Genomic DNA, 16,066 nt, shown 5'->3' on the forward strand with positions numbered 1-16,066 from the left:
GAACATTAGACTTAGTGGAGAAAAACTTCAATGCTTTCCTATGCGACTAAGCATCAGGAAACTGTCTGCCCTTAACACTATTGTTAGGCATTGTATTGAAGAAGTCTTAGCCAGAGCAATAAGGCAATACAGAGAAATTAGAAACATTCAAATGGGTAAAGATGTTCAACTCTCACTATTCACAAATAATGTGATACTACACATAAAAAACCACACAGACATCATTTAAAACTTTTAGATTGAAAAAAATCTATACAGTAAAACATTAAAATTCAAAAGAAACACACAGATATAGTTTTTCCTTCTTCTGTGAAAAATATGATGTAGAGCAGAAATAAAAATGAACAATTTCATTCACAACCATGTAAGAACCAAACCAGAAATGAGCCGATATCCCTTTGTAGAAGATTCTAGCAAATGATTTAAATGATCAGATCTTGCAATACAATGAGAGTTATCTGGCAAACTTTTCACTTCTGGCTTTGCACCTACTCAGAAATGATAGCTAAATTTGCTGTTTAATAATAAGTTCTCTCTACATTTTTATTTGATAATACACACTACCACTTATAAAACAACCTCATTTTGCATCACATTGATTGCAGAAATAGCAAAGATAATTTTCACATAGATGAGTTATCTTATGAACCCTGTGATAATAAAACTGTCTGATATGAGTTTTTCATGCTTACATTTGCAGATCAATATACCCATTGTGGTAGCTCTGAGACTTTCCTGGGAAATCATGCAAAACCAAAGTTTTGTAAGTGAATTTGTTCTCCTGGGGATTTCACAAAACCCTGTTGTTCAGAAAGTATTATTTGCTTTTTTTCTATTGGTCTACCTTGCAACGGTCAGTGGCAACATGCTGATTGTGGCGACCATCTTTAATAGTCCAGCACTCGTGGGCTCCCCAATGTACTTCTTCCTGGCTTTCCTGTCCTCCCTGGATGTATGTATCTCCTCTGTCGTTGCCCCTAAGATTATTGTTGACCTTGTCTCTGAGAAGAAAACCATCTCATTCGCAGGCTGTATGATACAGATCTTTTGTTTTCATCTTTTTGCTGTGGCAGAGGCGATTATCCTCACAGCCATGGCCCTTGACAGGTATGTGGCCATCTGCAAACCTCTGCATTATACTACAATCATGAACTCAAGGCTATGTAACATTCTGGTGGGGGTAGCGTGGGCAGGGGGCTTTCTGCATTCCATTATCCAAAATGCCTTTGCTTCCCAATTGCCTCTTTGTGGCCCCAACATCATCAATCATTTCATGTGTGACTTGTACCCATTAATGAAGCTTTCCTGTGCTAACACTTATGAATTTGGCATAATGGTGGCAGCCAACAGTGGACTTTTTTGCATCGTGATCTTCTCCATGTTGCTTGTGTCCTATGGCATCATCCTGTTCTCCCTAAGAGGACACAGCACTGAAGGACAGAGGAAAGCGCTCTCCACCTGTGGATCCCACATTGCTGTGGTGGTTTTATTCTTTGGTTCATGTATATTTGAATATGCACGGCCTCCACTTGTTTATAGCTTTGACAAAATGCTGGGCATATTCTATAGCATACTAACTCCTCTGCTGAATCCTGTAATTTATACCTTCAGAAATAAGGAAGTCAAGAATGCCATAAGCAAATTTTGGAATACCTCAATGGCAAAACTTTGAAAAAAGTAGAACACTGAGGTTTAAAATTTCAACATTTAAATATACAAACTTAAAGTTCTCCTGGCTTAAAGCTTTTTTTGATTGACTATTTGAAGGAAGACTAAAATTCATTTAGTAACATATATAGGAGACCTGGGAAAAATGTTTTTTACTCCTCTATTACTGTGTAAATCTCTGTGTTTAAATGTACACTTAACCGCCAGTGAAATGAAATTTTATAGAGTTTTTCCCACCCATGCTTGACATTGAAGTATTCCTTTTTCTTTTTTTCTCATTCGGGCAAAGAAAGAACTTGCGGGATTTGCCTTCTTTCTTTCTGTTAATAATCTTTGTAGTATTTTTGCCAGTATTTATGAGCCAATTAAAATGAAATTCTTTTAATTTTTTGTGGAAGGATGTAATCTGTCTTCAAGAGAATCAGACAAATCACCTATCTTGTGGTCTGATTGTTTGGACTTCCTCTCTGTTGTTGTTTTTGGACCACCCGGCAGTGCTCAGGGCTGACTCCTGCCTCTGTGCTCAAAGGTCACTCCAGGCAGGATTGGGCGAGGGGGGCTGTGTATGGTGCCTGGGATAGCCCCGGGGCTGCCCGCAAGCAGGGAGAGAGCCCTGCCCTGCCTGGCTCTCCAGCAGCAGCAAGGAATGTTTTAAAACCTGCTGATTCACGCGGGCATTTGGGGAAAATACCTTGAATATCTACACTTTCTTTATTTGCTGTTTCTTCCCCCCTCAGGCTCATTTTCAGATTTGATTGTTTGACTGTTGTGCTCCCTGCCTGACCTCAGGGCTACCCCCAGGGCATGCTCTGCAGCCCACTGCACAGGGGACGTTTTCAGGGTGGGAGATGAGTGAGCAGGGCTCTGGGTGGACAGCTGAGGCTGCCACCGAGGTGGTCTCCAGCCAAGCTGCCTGGAGGAGCGCATCCATCGCAGAAGGCCAGACGGCGGGGCTCTGTTTGGCCGGAGAGGAGCAGGCCCGTCCAAGGGGACCCTGCCCAGGAGTGCGGCCGGGGCAGGGGAGTGTGGGGACTGTGGAGAGAGGGTCGGAGGGGTGCGGTGTGGTTTCTAGGAGCTCCTGTAGCCCATCCTTGCCTCCTTCACGCCGGTGTTGGAGCCGGCTCCCCTGTGTGTTCCTCGACTCTGCGTTGCTGAGCTCCAGCTCTAGGAAACGCTCTGGTTACACCGAGGGCAAGTCCTTCTGGTCTTCAGATCCAGGTGTTCCCTCTCCCCAGGAACCCTGGGTAGAGGGAGAGAGTATGCGGAATATTCTCTGCCATAGAATGCCATAGGGTGGGAAGGGGGGTTATACACGGGATATTGCTCCTGGGGAATATGCACTGGTGGAGGGATGGGTGTTTGATCATTGTGAGACTGTAACCCAAGCATGAAAGCTTGTAACTATCTCACAGTGATTCAATAAATTTTTTTAAAAAAAGAAAAAAAAACACAATCATCTGTCTTCACTCATGAGGAACAGACTTGAGCTCGGTGCTTGAGCTGAAAACGGTATCTGGGTGCAAGAGCTGCTCAGTTAGTCCTTGAGCTTATATTCCCTTTCAGAGCTTAAGGCCAGTTTATTTATTTTATTTTTTAATTTTTTTGCTTTTGGGGTCACACCCGGTGATGCACAGGGGTCACTCCTGGCTCATGCACTCAGGAATCACCCCTGGCGGTACTCAGGGGACCATATGGGATGCTGGGAATTGCACACGGGTCGTCCGCCTGCAAGGCAAACGCCCTACCCACTGTGCTATCACTCCAGCCCCTGAAGGCCAAGTTTAAACTGCTCCAACCTGAAGTCCCAGAGGGAGCTGTCCTGGGTGGACAAGTGTCAGAAGGTGCTTTGGCCTAGGGCCCAGGAGACTGGCCAAGCTTGCGGAGTAGAGTGAGCTGTGGAGGACACGCTGTCCCTCCCCACAATGGGCCCGCACGGAATGCACCTACTTGCCACCTCTCTGAAGCCCCTTTCCTTAATTGAAAATTTTCATACATCTAAAATGGACTGTGCGTATTTTTCCGTGGTAACCTCTTTTGTGTGGACTCCAGTGATAGCACAGTCGGTAGGGCGGTCACCTTGCATGACCCTGACCCAGGTTTGATTCTTCCACCTCTCTCGAAGAACCGAGCAAGCTACCGAGAGTATCTACCCCGCATGGCAGGCAGAGCCTGGCAAGCTCCCTGTGGTGTATTCAATATGCCAAACACAGTGACAACAAGTCTCACAATGGAGACGTTACTGGTGCCCGCTTGAACAAATCGATGAGCAATGGGATGACAGTGAGGATCTAACTCATGTTTTTCCATTGTCTGCTTGTAAATTAAAATCCGAAGTTTGTCTTTTGACATAAATGTAGATTTTATAAAGGTCACAAATTTCTTTTTCCGAATGATACATGCTACTCATCTTCTTAAGATTCTTTAGATGAGTTTCTCAACTGGGGTCAAGAAGAGCTCTTGTAGGACAGAAAAATTCCTGGGACTATAGCTGAAAATCATGTAAATGGGGTGACAGCTTGTGGTTAGAGGGCCAATTGGAGGGATGGAGTCCTGGGAAGACATTGTGGCCATAAGTTGGCCATAGTGTAACTAAGGTTGAACACAATGATGCTTTAGGGCATCTTTATTTTTATTTTATTTAGTTACAGCGAATGACAAAGATACACATGATTAGTTTCAAGTATATGATGTTTCAACACCAATCTCTTCACTTGTGTCCACTTCCCTCCACCAATACCCCTCCCACCACCCTCAGCTTGGGGTCCCACCCACCACTCTGCCCCTATGCAAGGTGCTTTTTACAACTTTTGGCCCAGTGGTTCATAGTATTGTTCCTGATAAGGTTTCATGCACAACAGTTGACTATCTTTCAGCTTCCCCTCCTTGTCCAGTTATGTCTACCATTGTTGCATTCCCTTGACTGTCTTATCTCTCCATTTCCCTAATAGAGGGATAATATGCTTCTTACTGAAAGCCAGTTCTCAGGATCATCTTTATTCCCTGCTGATTGTCCTCTCTGAGAGCAGAACTTAATTCGGTTTGGCCTTACTTCCCTACAAAACTTTAGTTATGAAATAATTTTATCTTTGCAAATTTTAGGATCATTTGGGATGCTAATTGAAGTTTGTAATTATTAGAGCATCTCTAACTCTCTACAAATAAAATTTTATCCTCATGTAAAGATTATAAGGATTATATGTTGTATATAATTGTTTTGAGGCAAATGAATAATTTGCATGACTATGTCTACAATATTTCTCCATAGAAAATTCCAATATAGTCTTTTTGAAAACTTGTTTTTCACAGAATCAAGTTAGAGTCAATCATCTGTTTAAATCCATGACTATATTTCTTTGCCACTTTTGAAATTCAATGGCCAGTCTCTAGAATGACCAGTGCATACTTATCCACAGAGATAGGAGTTTGTCATTACCAGAATCTTCCAGAGACTTACAAGTGGGGAAATGTATCATTTGTAGTTTTGTGATTTCAGGAAGGACTAAAAATTGTTATATAGCATTTCAAACTATAGGTATTGTATCCTATACTTCTGAATTGAATAGAACAACAGGCCTGTCATTTAACTGTGTAAGAGAACTACTCACATAACTTTTCTGACTCTAGAATATGTTTTAAAACTTTCTGATAGGGGCTGGAGTAATAGCACAGTGGGTAGGGCATTTGCCTTGCACGCGGCCGACACGGGTTTGATTCCCAGCATCCCATATAGTCTCGTGAGCACTGCCAGGGGTAATTCCTGAGTGCAAAGCCAGGAGTAGCCCCTATGCATCGCCAGGCATGAACCAAAAAGCAAAAAAAAAAATCTATGATATTTTGTAAGCACAAATTATATAGCATATTTATGACAATACACTATAATTTGGGTGTTATGAACAGTCATTAGTGTTGGTTATAAGAATATAAGTATTTTCAGAGAGTGCTGCTTATGACCTGCTCCCCATCTTCTCTAGTGGGACTGAAAATTGGCCTCCCCCAGCGGGAGTCTGACTGCACCAGTCTGGCCTAGAGGCATTTATCAATGAGGGGTATCTGGTCAGAGAGGAAGGTTACTGCCTGACAGAGCATTCTCAGCACTATGGACAGCTGACACATGGCCAAGCACATGTGTCGCCTGCATGTCCCCACTTGAGATGAACACTGTGGCTTTCTCTGGCTTTGGAGAAGCCCATGTTCTTGCTTGCGTGCATTACTCTCTCTTCTTCCTCTTCCTCAAAGCCTCCAAATAAAAACCATTTTTACTTCACTATTCCTCTCTTTACTTCACTTATCTTCAACTCCTAACGTTCTCTTCCATGGGAAAGACAAGGACCTGGACGGCCTGCCTGGGTAAGGACTAGGATCGACTTTCATTTTCTGCAAAGAGCAGTTCCTTGCTGCAGCCCAAGTTCAATGTTCCCTCAGAAGGGGTGCTAGAGACTAACTCCTGAGCAGGGCAGAGCAATTGAATGTCAGTTGTGGTTTGACAGCTACATAGAGGGGCTAGCTGGATTGGAGGTCTGTGTGAAGGGGCCCTTGCAGACTTTATCAGTCCTCGCCTTCCCAGCTGGTCCTTGGATGACAGGGATGGATCTGGAGAAAGTGGCCGACTCTCTCCTCTCCATCTCATGTAAGTCACCAAGGGGGTCACCTATATCAATGTCTCAGTTAACTCATTAACTTGGAACAAATTTAAAGGTATACATTGGAGGTGGGGAGGGGGAGGTCAGGGCTGAGGAAGAAGGAATTGTGGGAAGAAGTGTTAACAGACATCAAATGACACTGGGATTTCTGAGTTGCGTATAGGAGGGCTGGTTGTGTATTTAACATTCTTGAACACATTTGAAATCCTTGAAAGTACAGCCTTAGAAATGCAGAAGGGAAAGTTATTGGAGAAAACATGGCGGAAACTTTTCAGAGAGGTGGTATCTAAATGGAGAGCTGATGGATGAGACAGAGATATCCTGAACCAATCCTGGGGATGAACATTAAAAGTAAAAGAAAAAGCTTGTACAGAAACCTTCATGCAGGGAAAACCTAATGTGAGGGAAATAAAGTTCCAGAGAAGGGTAAATAATGGGACCTCAAGGACAAGGTGATGTGAAATTCAGATGCTTGATCACAGAATGCTTTTTTTTCAAGTGTCTAATGTACAAGGAACACAAATTTTAAATTCAATTACGATAATAAACCATTCAAGTTTTTTAGGAGCTTGAAAACTTATAGTATTTTAGTATTGGAAAACCTTGTATTTAATCTTTCATTGAACTCTTTTTTTTCTTGTTGTTTTGGGGTCACATCCAGTGGTGCTAAGGGATTACTCCTGACTTTGTGCTCATGGGTTACTCCTGGCAGTGCTCTGGAGACCCGATGGGTTGCATAAGACTGAATGTGGTTTCTTCCATGCCTGGATAATGCCCTGACCACTAAACATAAACACCACTGCCATATTTATCTCTCAAAGCACTTTTGTTGGCAGAATGTCCTGACCCCAGTGCCAGGCTGTCTTCAATGGTCCACCTTGAAGGGGAGTCCTTCCCCACCCAAAGCAGAACCCTGGCAGCCAAAAATGTCCAGAACCCAGCCACAGTCCTGATCAAGGCCACTCTCCACACACTCGGATGAACCTCAAACATGAAGGAAGCAGCAGAGGAACCCAGATATGCAGGACCTGTGGCTGAGATCTCCAAGCCTGCTTAGATTGGGATTGGACCTCCTCGGATTGAGCCTCCTCCACCCAGATCCCCAGTTTTCCAGTAGCTTGGCAGTCACACCCGCAAACTGCCCCCGGTGCCATGTAATTTCATCAATGGCCAAGATTCAAGGACTATAAAGAAAATCTCCTGGAAGAAAGTGATGCAATATTTCCTGGAACATGCGGCCTTACCACCTCTTATACTCTAGCCCACTGGTGTACCTAAAGTAGAACACATTTGTTTGGTTTTAACATACTTGCTTGTCTTCGCTTATATACGGGCTTAAATGGTTCTAGAATGAAACACAACAACCTTCACATACTTCTCTCTTTCTGTGATAGTGTGGGTGTTAGAATATAATTGTAATGAACTATTATGAACTACTTTATGAAAATAGCAAAAAATCCCCACTTTTGTGGAAATATTAGTCTAGTTATATTATTTTTCTCGCACAATCATCAAACAATATTATTACATGATTCTATAAAAGTCCTGTAAGAAACAAAAAAGTAAAGTATCGGGAAATGCAGGGAATTGGAAAATGCAGAAAACGCATGATGTATTTCCAAGTAGGAACCATGGCAGAAGTCTGTTGCATAGACATATTTGTGAAATATCACCCTCCTGGGAAAAATGACCATGTCAGGTGGTTCTTCTATGTTAAAACATGAGAAATTTTACTTGAAATAAGTTTTCCCTCTTGCATAGGTCATGGCTGTATAGTGGTTTCTGCATCCACTTTTGGATGAGTCATTGTGATTTTTTTTATCTTTATGGGGAGTAACATAAAATAGGTGGTATAAAAATATAAAGGTAATTAAACTCCTTATACTACCATTTACTGAAGGAAATTGAGTTTTCCCTGCTGCTTCAATCTCATTGCAAACTCCATCAGAGTAAATCAGATCTGGCTTTCTTCTTCTGAAGAATTAGAAAAAGAAAATTTCCCATCTTTAGAATTCATATATTAGATTTAAAATCATGAGATGTCTAGATCAAGAGGAGAGAATATTGGAGTATGTATGATTTAACTATTCACTTTTGCAATTGTATTCATAAAGTTAATTTAATATACACAAGTTAGAACTCTGATTCCCATATTTTTTCTTACACACTGAGATTGAGCCTTATCTCAGAACTCAGCATTTTCCTAAGTAAACTGAAATATCAGCTCAGCCTTATCTCACAAACTCATTGATCTATTCCTTAAGGGAATGAAATAATATTCAAGTACAAATGAGGGCACTTAACAAAGAGTAACAAATAAGATAAAAGTTCTAATTAGTCAGGGACATCAAGGATTTGCAAAAACAAGAAACCAAGCAACAGGTAATCATACTTCATTAGAAAATCATACTTCTGGAAAAAGTCCAATTCACCAAGGGAACTGAGAACAAGTGTATTGGTTCATGGTTTCTCAGAGAAAACTCTTTCAATTATATTTGGAATATATACATATTTATTTGGAAGTCACATTAGAAATATTGATTCTTTATTCCCCTCACATACACACATCATGTTGAGGGCAATGCTTCATAGGCAATAGAGAATATTCTCTACCTCACTAACCTAAGCTGTGCTTCATATACTTTTCAGATGTAGAAACAGGACTTGAGAACAACATTCACTTTTTGGCCAGCCACTGGAAGAGTTTTGTACACAAACAATTAAAGTTTGCCATCACTGAATTTTCAAGAGAATAGCATCTGGTGAGATCTATAATTTGTATTTTTGTGTTTTCAAGAATAATTTCAAATTATTGTATAGCATTTAAAACTCTGGATGATGCAGTCCATGCTTCTGAGGTTAAGACAGCCTTTTAGCTGTGTAGGCTTGAGCTAGTAACATACCTTTCTTGCCCTAGATTTCACTTTTTAAATTAGATTGCATTTTCATATATCCATGTATATAGAACGGCACTTCTGATATAATAAACACTAAGATACTTGGTAAAAGAACTTGGGATCATGATTGGAGTAGCTTTCAGAAATGAAACATGTGCCTGTTTTTTTGAGAATAAATTGAGCTTTCCATTAGCAATTAATTTATGCTTTCTAATGGCTTCGTTTATTAGGCATCACAAAGTCTCTCATACTGATATTTTAGATTTATAGGCTGTATAAATAATAATAATATAGGGGTATTGTAATTCAGCTGTCTTTCATAATTTTGAGCATTGATGCAAAATACATAACTTGGTATTTTATGAAAAGTCCTATGTAGTTTTAAAAATTTGATACGAGTCACTGAGCAGAACCATTCAATTATAAAATCCCACTTAATTATATGAGTGCACTTAATATTGCAAATAGCCTTATGCTTTTTTCTCACATTAATCAGATATAGTTAAATGCAGAAAATCTGAAATGTTTTCATGTTCACAGTTGTAGTTTTATCTCTTTCTTTAAATGAATCTAATCATCAAGAAAACAGAAATAAAGTAAGACATTGATCAAAATGATAATGGTGTAGTTACATTTCATCAATACTGGACTAGTAATATATAAATACTAAATTATTTATATTATAGTTAAATTATAGTAATATATATTATAGTGGACTGGAGCGATAGCATAGCAGGTAGGTCATTTGCCTTGCCTGCAGCCGACCCAAGTTCGATTATCCGCCTCTCTTGGAGAGCCCAGCAACCTACAGAGAGAATCTTGGCCACAAGGCAGAGCCTGCCAAGCTGCCCCTGGTGTATTTGATATGCCAAAAACAGTAACAACAAGTCTCAAAATGGATATGTTACTGGTGCCTGCCCGAGCAAATCGATGAGCTATGTATTGACAGTGACAGTAACAGTGATATATTATACTAATATAAATTATAAGTAATATAATTTTTATAATATTTAAAATTTAAAATTATTTATTTTAAATAATATTTAACATTTTACATTGTATTATAATAAATGATAAGTAATATAAATATAAATTTTAGTAGCACTGTAGCACTGTTGTCCTGTTTTTTATCGATTTGCTCAAGCAGTCACCAGTAACATCTCCATTGTGAGGCTTGTTGTTAGTGTTTCTGGCATATGGAATACGCTATGGTAGTGTGCCAGGCTCAGCCATGTGGGCGGGATACTCTCGGTATCTTTCTGGGCTCTATGAGAGGGACAAAGGAGTCAAACCTGGGTCGGTCACAGCAAGGAAAACACCCTACATGCTATATATTATTATAAAAAATTATAATAACATATAAATTCCATCAATATTTAATATTATATTCCACTGGTATTAAAAGTTGAAATATGCAATATACCAGCAGAGCTATATTGTGAGTAGGAAATGAATCTGATATCAGAGGAAAATATAATACCCATGTGGTCAGTCTAGGAAGACATATAAAGAATTAATAACTCATTGTGGTAAATAATCATATTGGATCTCATTTACAATGGATTGACGGCAATACACAGGAAAGAAAATTAGTAATGGAGGTTTTGACAATGCTTCTATTTTTATTTATTTAATTTTGTTTTTGCTTTTCTTGGGTCACAACCGGCGATGCACAGGGGTCATTCCTGACTCATCACTCAGGAATCACTCTTGGAGGTGATCGGGGGAGCATATGGGATGCTGGGAATCGAACCCGGGTTGGCAGGGTACAAAGCAAATGCCCTACCCGCTGTCCTATCGCTCCAGCCCCATCTATGCTTTTAAAAGGCTGATTGAATATGATATATTACGAATATAGGCAAATATAAATTCACCTAAAAGTTACTGCTTTATATATTATTACAGTAAAGCTGACATTTGGCATTTTTTGCCACACCTGGAACTTTTTCTGATTTTTTTTCTTTTTCAGTCACACCCGCCGATGCACAGGGGTTACTCCTGGATCTGCACTCAGGAATTACTCCTGGCGGTGCTCAGGGGACCATATGGGATGCTGGGATTCGAACCTGGGTCAACCGAGTGCAAGACAAAAGCTCTACCCGCTGTGCTATCGCTCCAGCCCCAGAACATTTTCTGATTTTATGTTTAGGAGTCACTCCCATAAGAGCTCAGAGAACCATACAATGGGATTGCACTCCAGTCTTTGATACACCTCTCTTCTCCACTCTTACAACTATCTTAAAGTTAACCTAACACTTTTTTTTACAGAAGTCCTAATATTGTATACACTCAAAAATTAAAACTTACTATTTGTAGAAGGAATAAGGTCTTAAAATGATTTTGCTGCCAAAATAAATAAAGAAATTTTAGATCACGTTGGTACAGGGTCAGCCAATCCCAAGGTGATAAGCTATAAAGATGCTCAGAGCTTAGTCAGCATAGTCACAAGGAACCTGAACTATCTCTGGGGCACCCCCAACTGGTGGCTGTCTGGACAGGAAAGACCATAGTGGTCTTCTAGGTCAAACATAAATAAAATATGTCTCTTTCTAGAGAGGCACATAGAGCTAAAAGCAATATCAAAGTGAAAGTAGAGAATTGGCATATTGAATCTCAGTCATGCCTTCTTGTAGAAAGTTTTTAATATTAAAAATTTTAAGGGGGCTGGAGGAATAGCACAGCGGGTAGGGCGTTTGCCTTCCACGCGGCCGACCCGGGTTCAAATCCCAGCATCCCATATGGTCCCCTGAGCACCGCCAGGGGTAATTCCTGAGTGCAGAGCCAGGAGTAACCCCTGTGCATCGCCGGGTGTGACCCAAAAAGCAAAAAAAAAAAAAAAAAAAAAATTTAAGACGGGGAGCTGGCAGGAGGGACACTGGGGATCATTGGTGGTCGGTTATGGTCATTAGTGCGGGAATGGGTGTTGGGTCATTGTAGGACTAAAGCCTGATTCTGAACAGCTTTGTAACTATGTATCTCATGGTAACTAACTTAAAGATATAAAAATTAAAATAATTTAACATAATGGAACCAGAGATAGGGCACTTATGCTCCATGGTGTCCCATCAGAATTGATCTCTTAGTGCAGAGCCAGAAGTAAGTCCTTAGGATTACTAGGATTAAAGAAACCCCCAACTAAAGAAAATTAGTATAAGATTGTGCATTATGTACCCAAGTTAGTTTCACACATGGGAAATATTCAAACTGGCTAGAAATAAGACTATACTCAATTTCTTTCAGGTTTCCTTTCTCTGAACTTTTACGTGTTGAAAAATTGAAATTATGGGTAAATAATATAATTCAGTTCATATTATTCCTGAAAGTCTTAATATTTCTAGCTACCTTCTGTATGTGAACACTGCTTAAAAATAATCCTGGAATTAATATTTTATAATATCTCTTGATTTATACACAGTAAGAGTGTCTGTAATTATATTACTTGACTCTTGTAGCTTAGGGAGTTCATATAGTCTTACCATATAGTCTTACCACTGAATCACTCCAAGAAAGTGCTTAAGGGGTTTTTCCAATGACACATGACTGCTTTGAAACTAGGTGTGCCTGAATCTGATTCTTATTTATTGAAGGAGAATAAATACACTTATGCCGACTGTTCTAATACTAAGATATCTCATCACCAATGACCCACACATTGATATTCTTTACTATTTAATATTATTGGGTTGGAGCAATAGCACAGCATGTAGGGTATTGCATACGGCCGACCTGGGTTCAATTCCTCTGTCCGTCTCGGAGAGCCTGGCAAGCTACTGAAAGAATCCCGCCCGCATGGTAGAGCATGGCAAGCTAAACGTGGCATGTTCTATATGCCACAAACAGTAATAATTAGTCTCACAATGGAAACATTACTGGTGCCCGCTCAAGCAGATCGATGAACAACAGGACAAAAGTGCGACAGTGTTACAGTGCTATTTAATATTGTTGAATAATACAATGCCAGACAGAATTTATTTAGAATCTTGTCTGATGGAAGCTTATTGTTGCCAGTGGCGTTCATTTGTGTAGGCATGTCCAGGAACCCAACCTGCTCTGATAATAGAATGGATAGATACTAGAAAAAATTGATACCCAAACCTGCATATTTGTGATGTGATGTGTATATGTCTAGAGTTTTGTTTTTTCTACAGATTCATTTTTATGGTAAATGGACATTTCATCTATAATGTTATAACAATTCAGACACTCTACAAATAGACATGATTTTTAAGCACCACTGAACCTTTCTTTTCCCTCATTTTACTTGTAGGTAAGTTATTGTCTTAATGAGAAAGTTATCCCTATTCTTACGCTAACATTATGATTGACATGAAAATAAATAATTATCCTGCTATACTGAGAGCTCTCAGGTAGATTCTCGAACTTCCTTTATTGTGGTAATGTAGTTTAAAATTTTCCTGTCATATTCTGATACTCGCAAAGCTTCTTCACCAGGCTACCATCACAGTGTCACTAATTCCCCAACATGGAGCCAATGTCTCTCTCCTTCCCCCAGCCTTGCACAGAATGTCTTAGGATACAATTTGAAACAAATTTTTGATAAAAGCTCAAAAAAATGAAGTTTGAAGGAACTTAATTCAATATTGTAAAAATTACATTTGACAAATCCACAGGGAGCATTAGACTTAGTGGAGAAAAACCTCAATGCTTTCCTATGAGACTACGCATCAGGAAATTGTCTACCCTTAACACTATTGTTAGGCATTGTATTGAATAAGTCTTAGCCAGAGCAATAAGGCAATAAAGAGAAATTAGAAACATTAAATTGGGTAAAGATTTTCAACTCTCACTATTCACAGATAAGGTGATACTACACATACAAAACCACACAGACATCATTTAAAACTTTTAGAAAGAAAAAAATCTATACAGTAAAACATTAAAATTCATGGGGCTGGAGCAATAGCACAGCGGGTAGGGCATTTGCCTTGCACGAGGCCGACCTGGGTTCTAATCCCAGCATCCCATATGGTCCCCTGAGCACCGCCAGGGGTAATTCCTGAGTGCAGAGCCAGGAGTAACCCCTGTGCATCGCCGGGTGTGACCCAAAAGCAAAAAAAAAGCATTAAAATTCAAAAGAAACACACAGATATGGGTTTTCATTCTTGTGTGAAAAATATGATGTAGAGGGGAAATAAAAATGAACAATTTCATTCACAACCATGTAAGAACCAAACCAGAAATGAGCAGATATCCCTTTGTAGAAGATTCTAGCAAATTATTTAAATGATCAGATCTTGCAGTACAATGAGAGTTATCTGGCAAACTTTTCACTTCTGGCTTTGCACCTACTCAGAAATCAGAGCTAAATTTGCTGTTTAATAATAAGTTCTCTCTACATTTTTACTTGATAATACACACTACACTTATAAAACAATCTCATTTTGCATCACATTGATTGTAGAAATAGCAAAGATAATCTTCACATAGATGAGTCATCTTATGAACCCTGTGGTAATAAAACTGTCTGATATGAGCTTTTCATGCTTATATTTGCAGATCAATATACCCACTGTGGTAGCTCTGAGATTTTCCTGGGGAATCATGCAAAACCAAAGTTTTGTAAGTGAATTTGTTCTCCTAGGGATTTCACAAAACCCTGATGTTCAGAAAGTATTATTTGTTTTTTTTCTATTGGTCTACCTTGCAACGGTCTGTGGCAACCTGCTAATTGTGGCGACCATCCTTAATAGCCCAGCACTTGTGGGCTCCCCAATGTACTTCTTCCTGGCTTCCCTGTCCTCCCTGGATGTGTGTGTCTCCTCTGTTGTTGCCCCTAAGATTATTGTTGACCTTGTCTCTGAGAAGAAAACCATCTCATTCGCAGGCTGTATGATACAGATCTTTTGTTTTCATTTTTTTGATGGTGCAGAGGTGATTATCCTCACAGCCATGGCCTTTGACAGGTATGTGGCCATCTGCAAGCCTCTGCATTATACTACAATCATGAACTCAAGGCTCTGTAACATTCTGGTGGGGATAGCCTGGGGAGGGGCCTTTCTGCATTCCAGTATACAAAATGCCTTTGCTTCCCAACTACCTCTGTGTGGCCCCAACATCATCAATCATTTCATGTGTGACTTGTACCCATTAATGAAGCTTTCCTGTGCTAACACTTATAAATTTGGCATAATGGTGGCAGCCAACAGTGGACTTTTTTGCATCGCGATCTTCTCCATGTTGCTTGTGTCCTATGGTGTCATCCTGTTCTCCCTAAGAGGACACAGCACTGAAGGAAAGAGGAAAGCTCTCTCCACCTGTGGATCCCATATTGCTGTGGTGGTTTTATTCTTTGGTCCATGTGTATTTGAATATGCACGTCCTCCACTTGTTTTCAGCTTTGACAAAATGCTGGGCATATTCTACATCGTGCTAACTCCTCTGCTGAATCCTGTAATTTATACTTTCAGAAATAAGGAAGTCCAGAATGCCATAAGAAAATTTTGGAATACCTCGATAGCAAAACTTTGTAAAAAGTAGAACACTGAGGTTTAATATTTCAACATTTAAGTATACACACTTCAGGTGCTCAAAGCTTAAAATTATTTTTGATTGATTATTTGAAGGAAGACTAAAATTTATTAAATAACACATATTGGAGACCTGGCAATTTTTATTTACTCCTCTATTACTTAGGTATCCTAATAAACATCTTCTCTATCACTGTCACTGTCATCCCATTGTTTATCAATTTGCTCATGCAGGCACCAGTAATGTCTCCATTTGAGACTTGTTGTTGCTGTTTTGGCATATTGAATACGCGACAGGTAGCTTGCCATTCTCTGCAGTGTGGGCGGGATACTCTCAGTAGCTTTCCAGGCTCTCTTAGAGGGGCAGAGGATT

General features: G+C 39.8%; 2 protein-coding genes across 2 annotated transcripts; both read left to right on the forward strand.

Moving 5' to 3' along the window:
- The first annotated feature begins 745 nt into the window (after positions 1-745).
- LOC129405974 (olfactory receptor 4C15-like) lies at positions 746-1,672 on the forward strand. Its single transcript, XM_055143699.1, has one exon. The coding sequence runs from the start codon at positions 746-748 to the stop codon at positions 1,670-1,672; it is 927 nt and encodes a 308-aa protein (XP_054999674.1).
- An 844-nt stretch (positions 1,673-2,516) lies between these two features.
- LOC129405975 (olfactory receptor 4C15-like) lies at positions 2,517-15,703 on the forward strand. The gene is made up of 2 exons (XM_055143700.1): positions 2,517-2,912; positions 14,723-15,703. The coding sequence occupies exons 1-2, from the start codon at positions 2,517-2,519 to the stop codon at positions 15,701-15,703; spliced, it is 1,377 nt and encodes a 458-aa protein (XP_054999675.1).
- The last annotated feature ends 363 nt before the right edge of the window (positions 15,704-16,066 follow it).

Source organism: Sorex araneus, chromosome 6 (assembly GCF_027595985.1).
Source record: "Sorex araneus isolate mSorAra2 chromosome 6, mSorAra2.pri, whole genome shotgun sequence".
Classification (NCBI taxonomy): domain Eukaryota; kingdom Metazoa; phylum Chordata; class Mammalia; order Eulipotyphla; family Soricidae; genus Sorex; species Sorex araneus.

Bases quoted from the DNA above. Each gene is read 5' to 3' on its own strand.
- LOC129405975 (XM_055143700.1), top strand. From the start codon at position 2,517: ATGAGTGAGCAGGGCTCTGGGTGGACAGCTGAGGCTGCCACCGAGGTG. The intron at 2,913-14,722 runs GTAGAGGGAGAG...TTATATTTGCAG, and splicing joins CCTCTCCCCAGGAACCCTGG to ATCAATATACCCACTGTGGT.
- LOC129405974 (XM_055143699.1), top strand. From the start codon at position 746: ATGCAAAACCAAAGTTTTGTAAGTGAATTTGTTCTCCTGGGGATTTCA.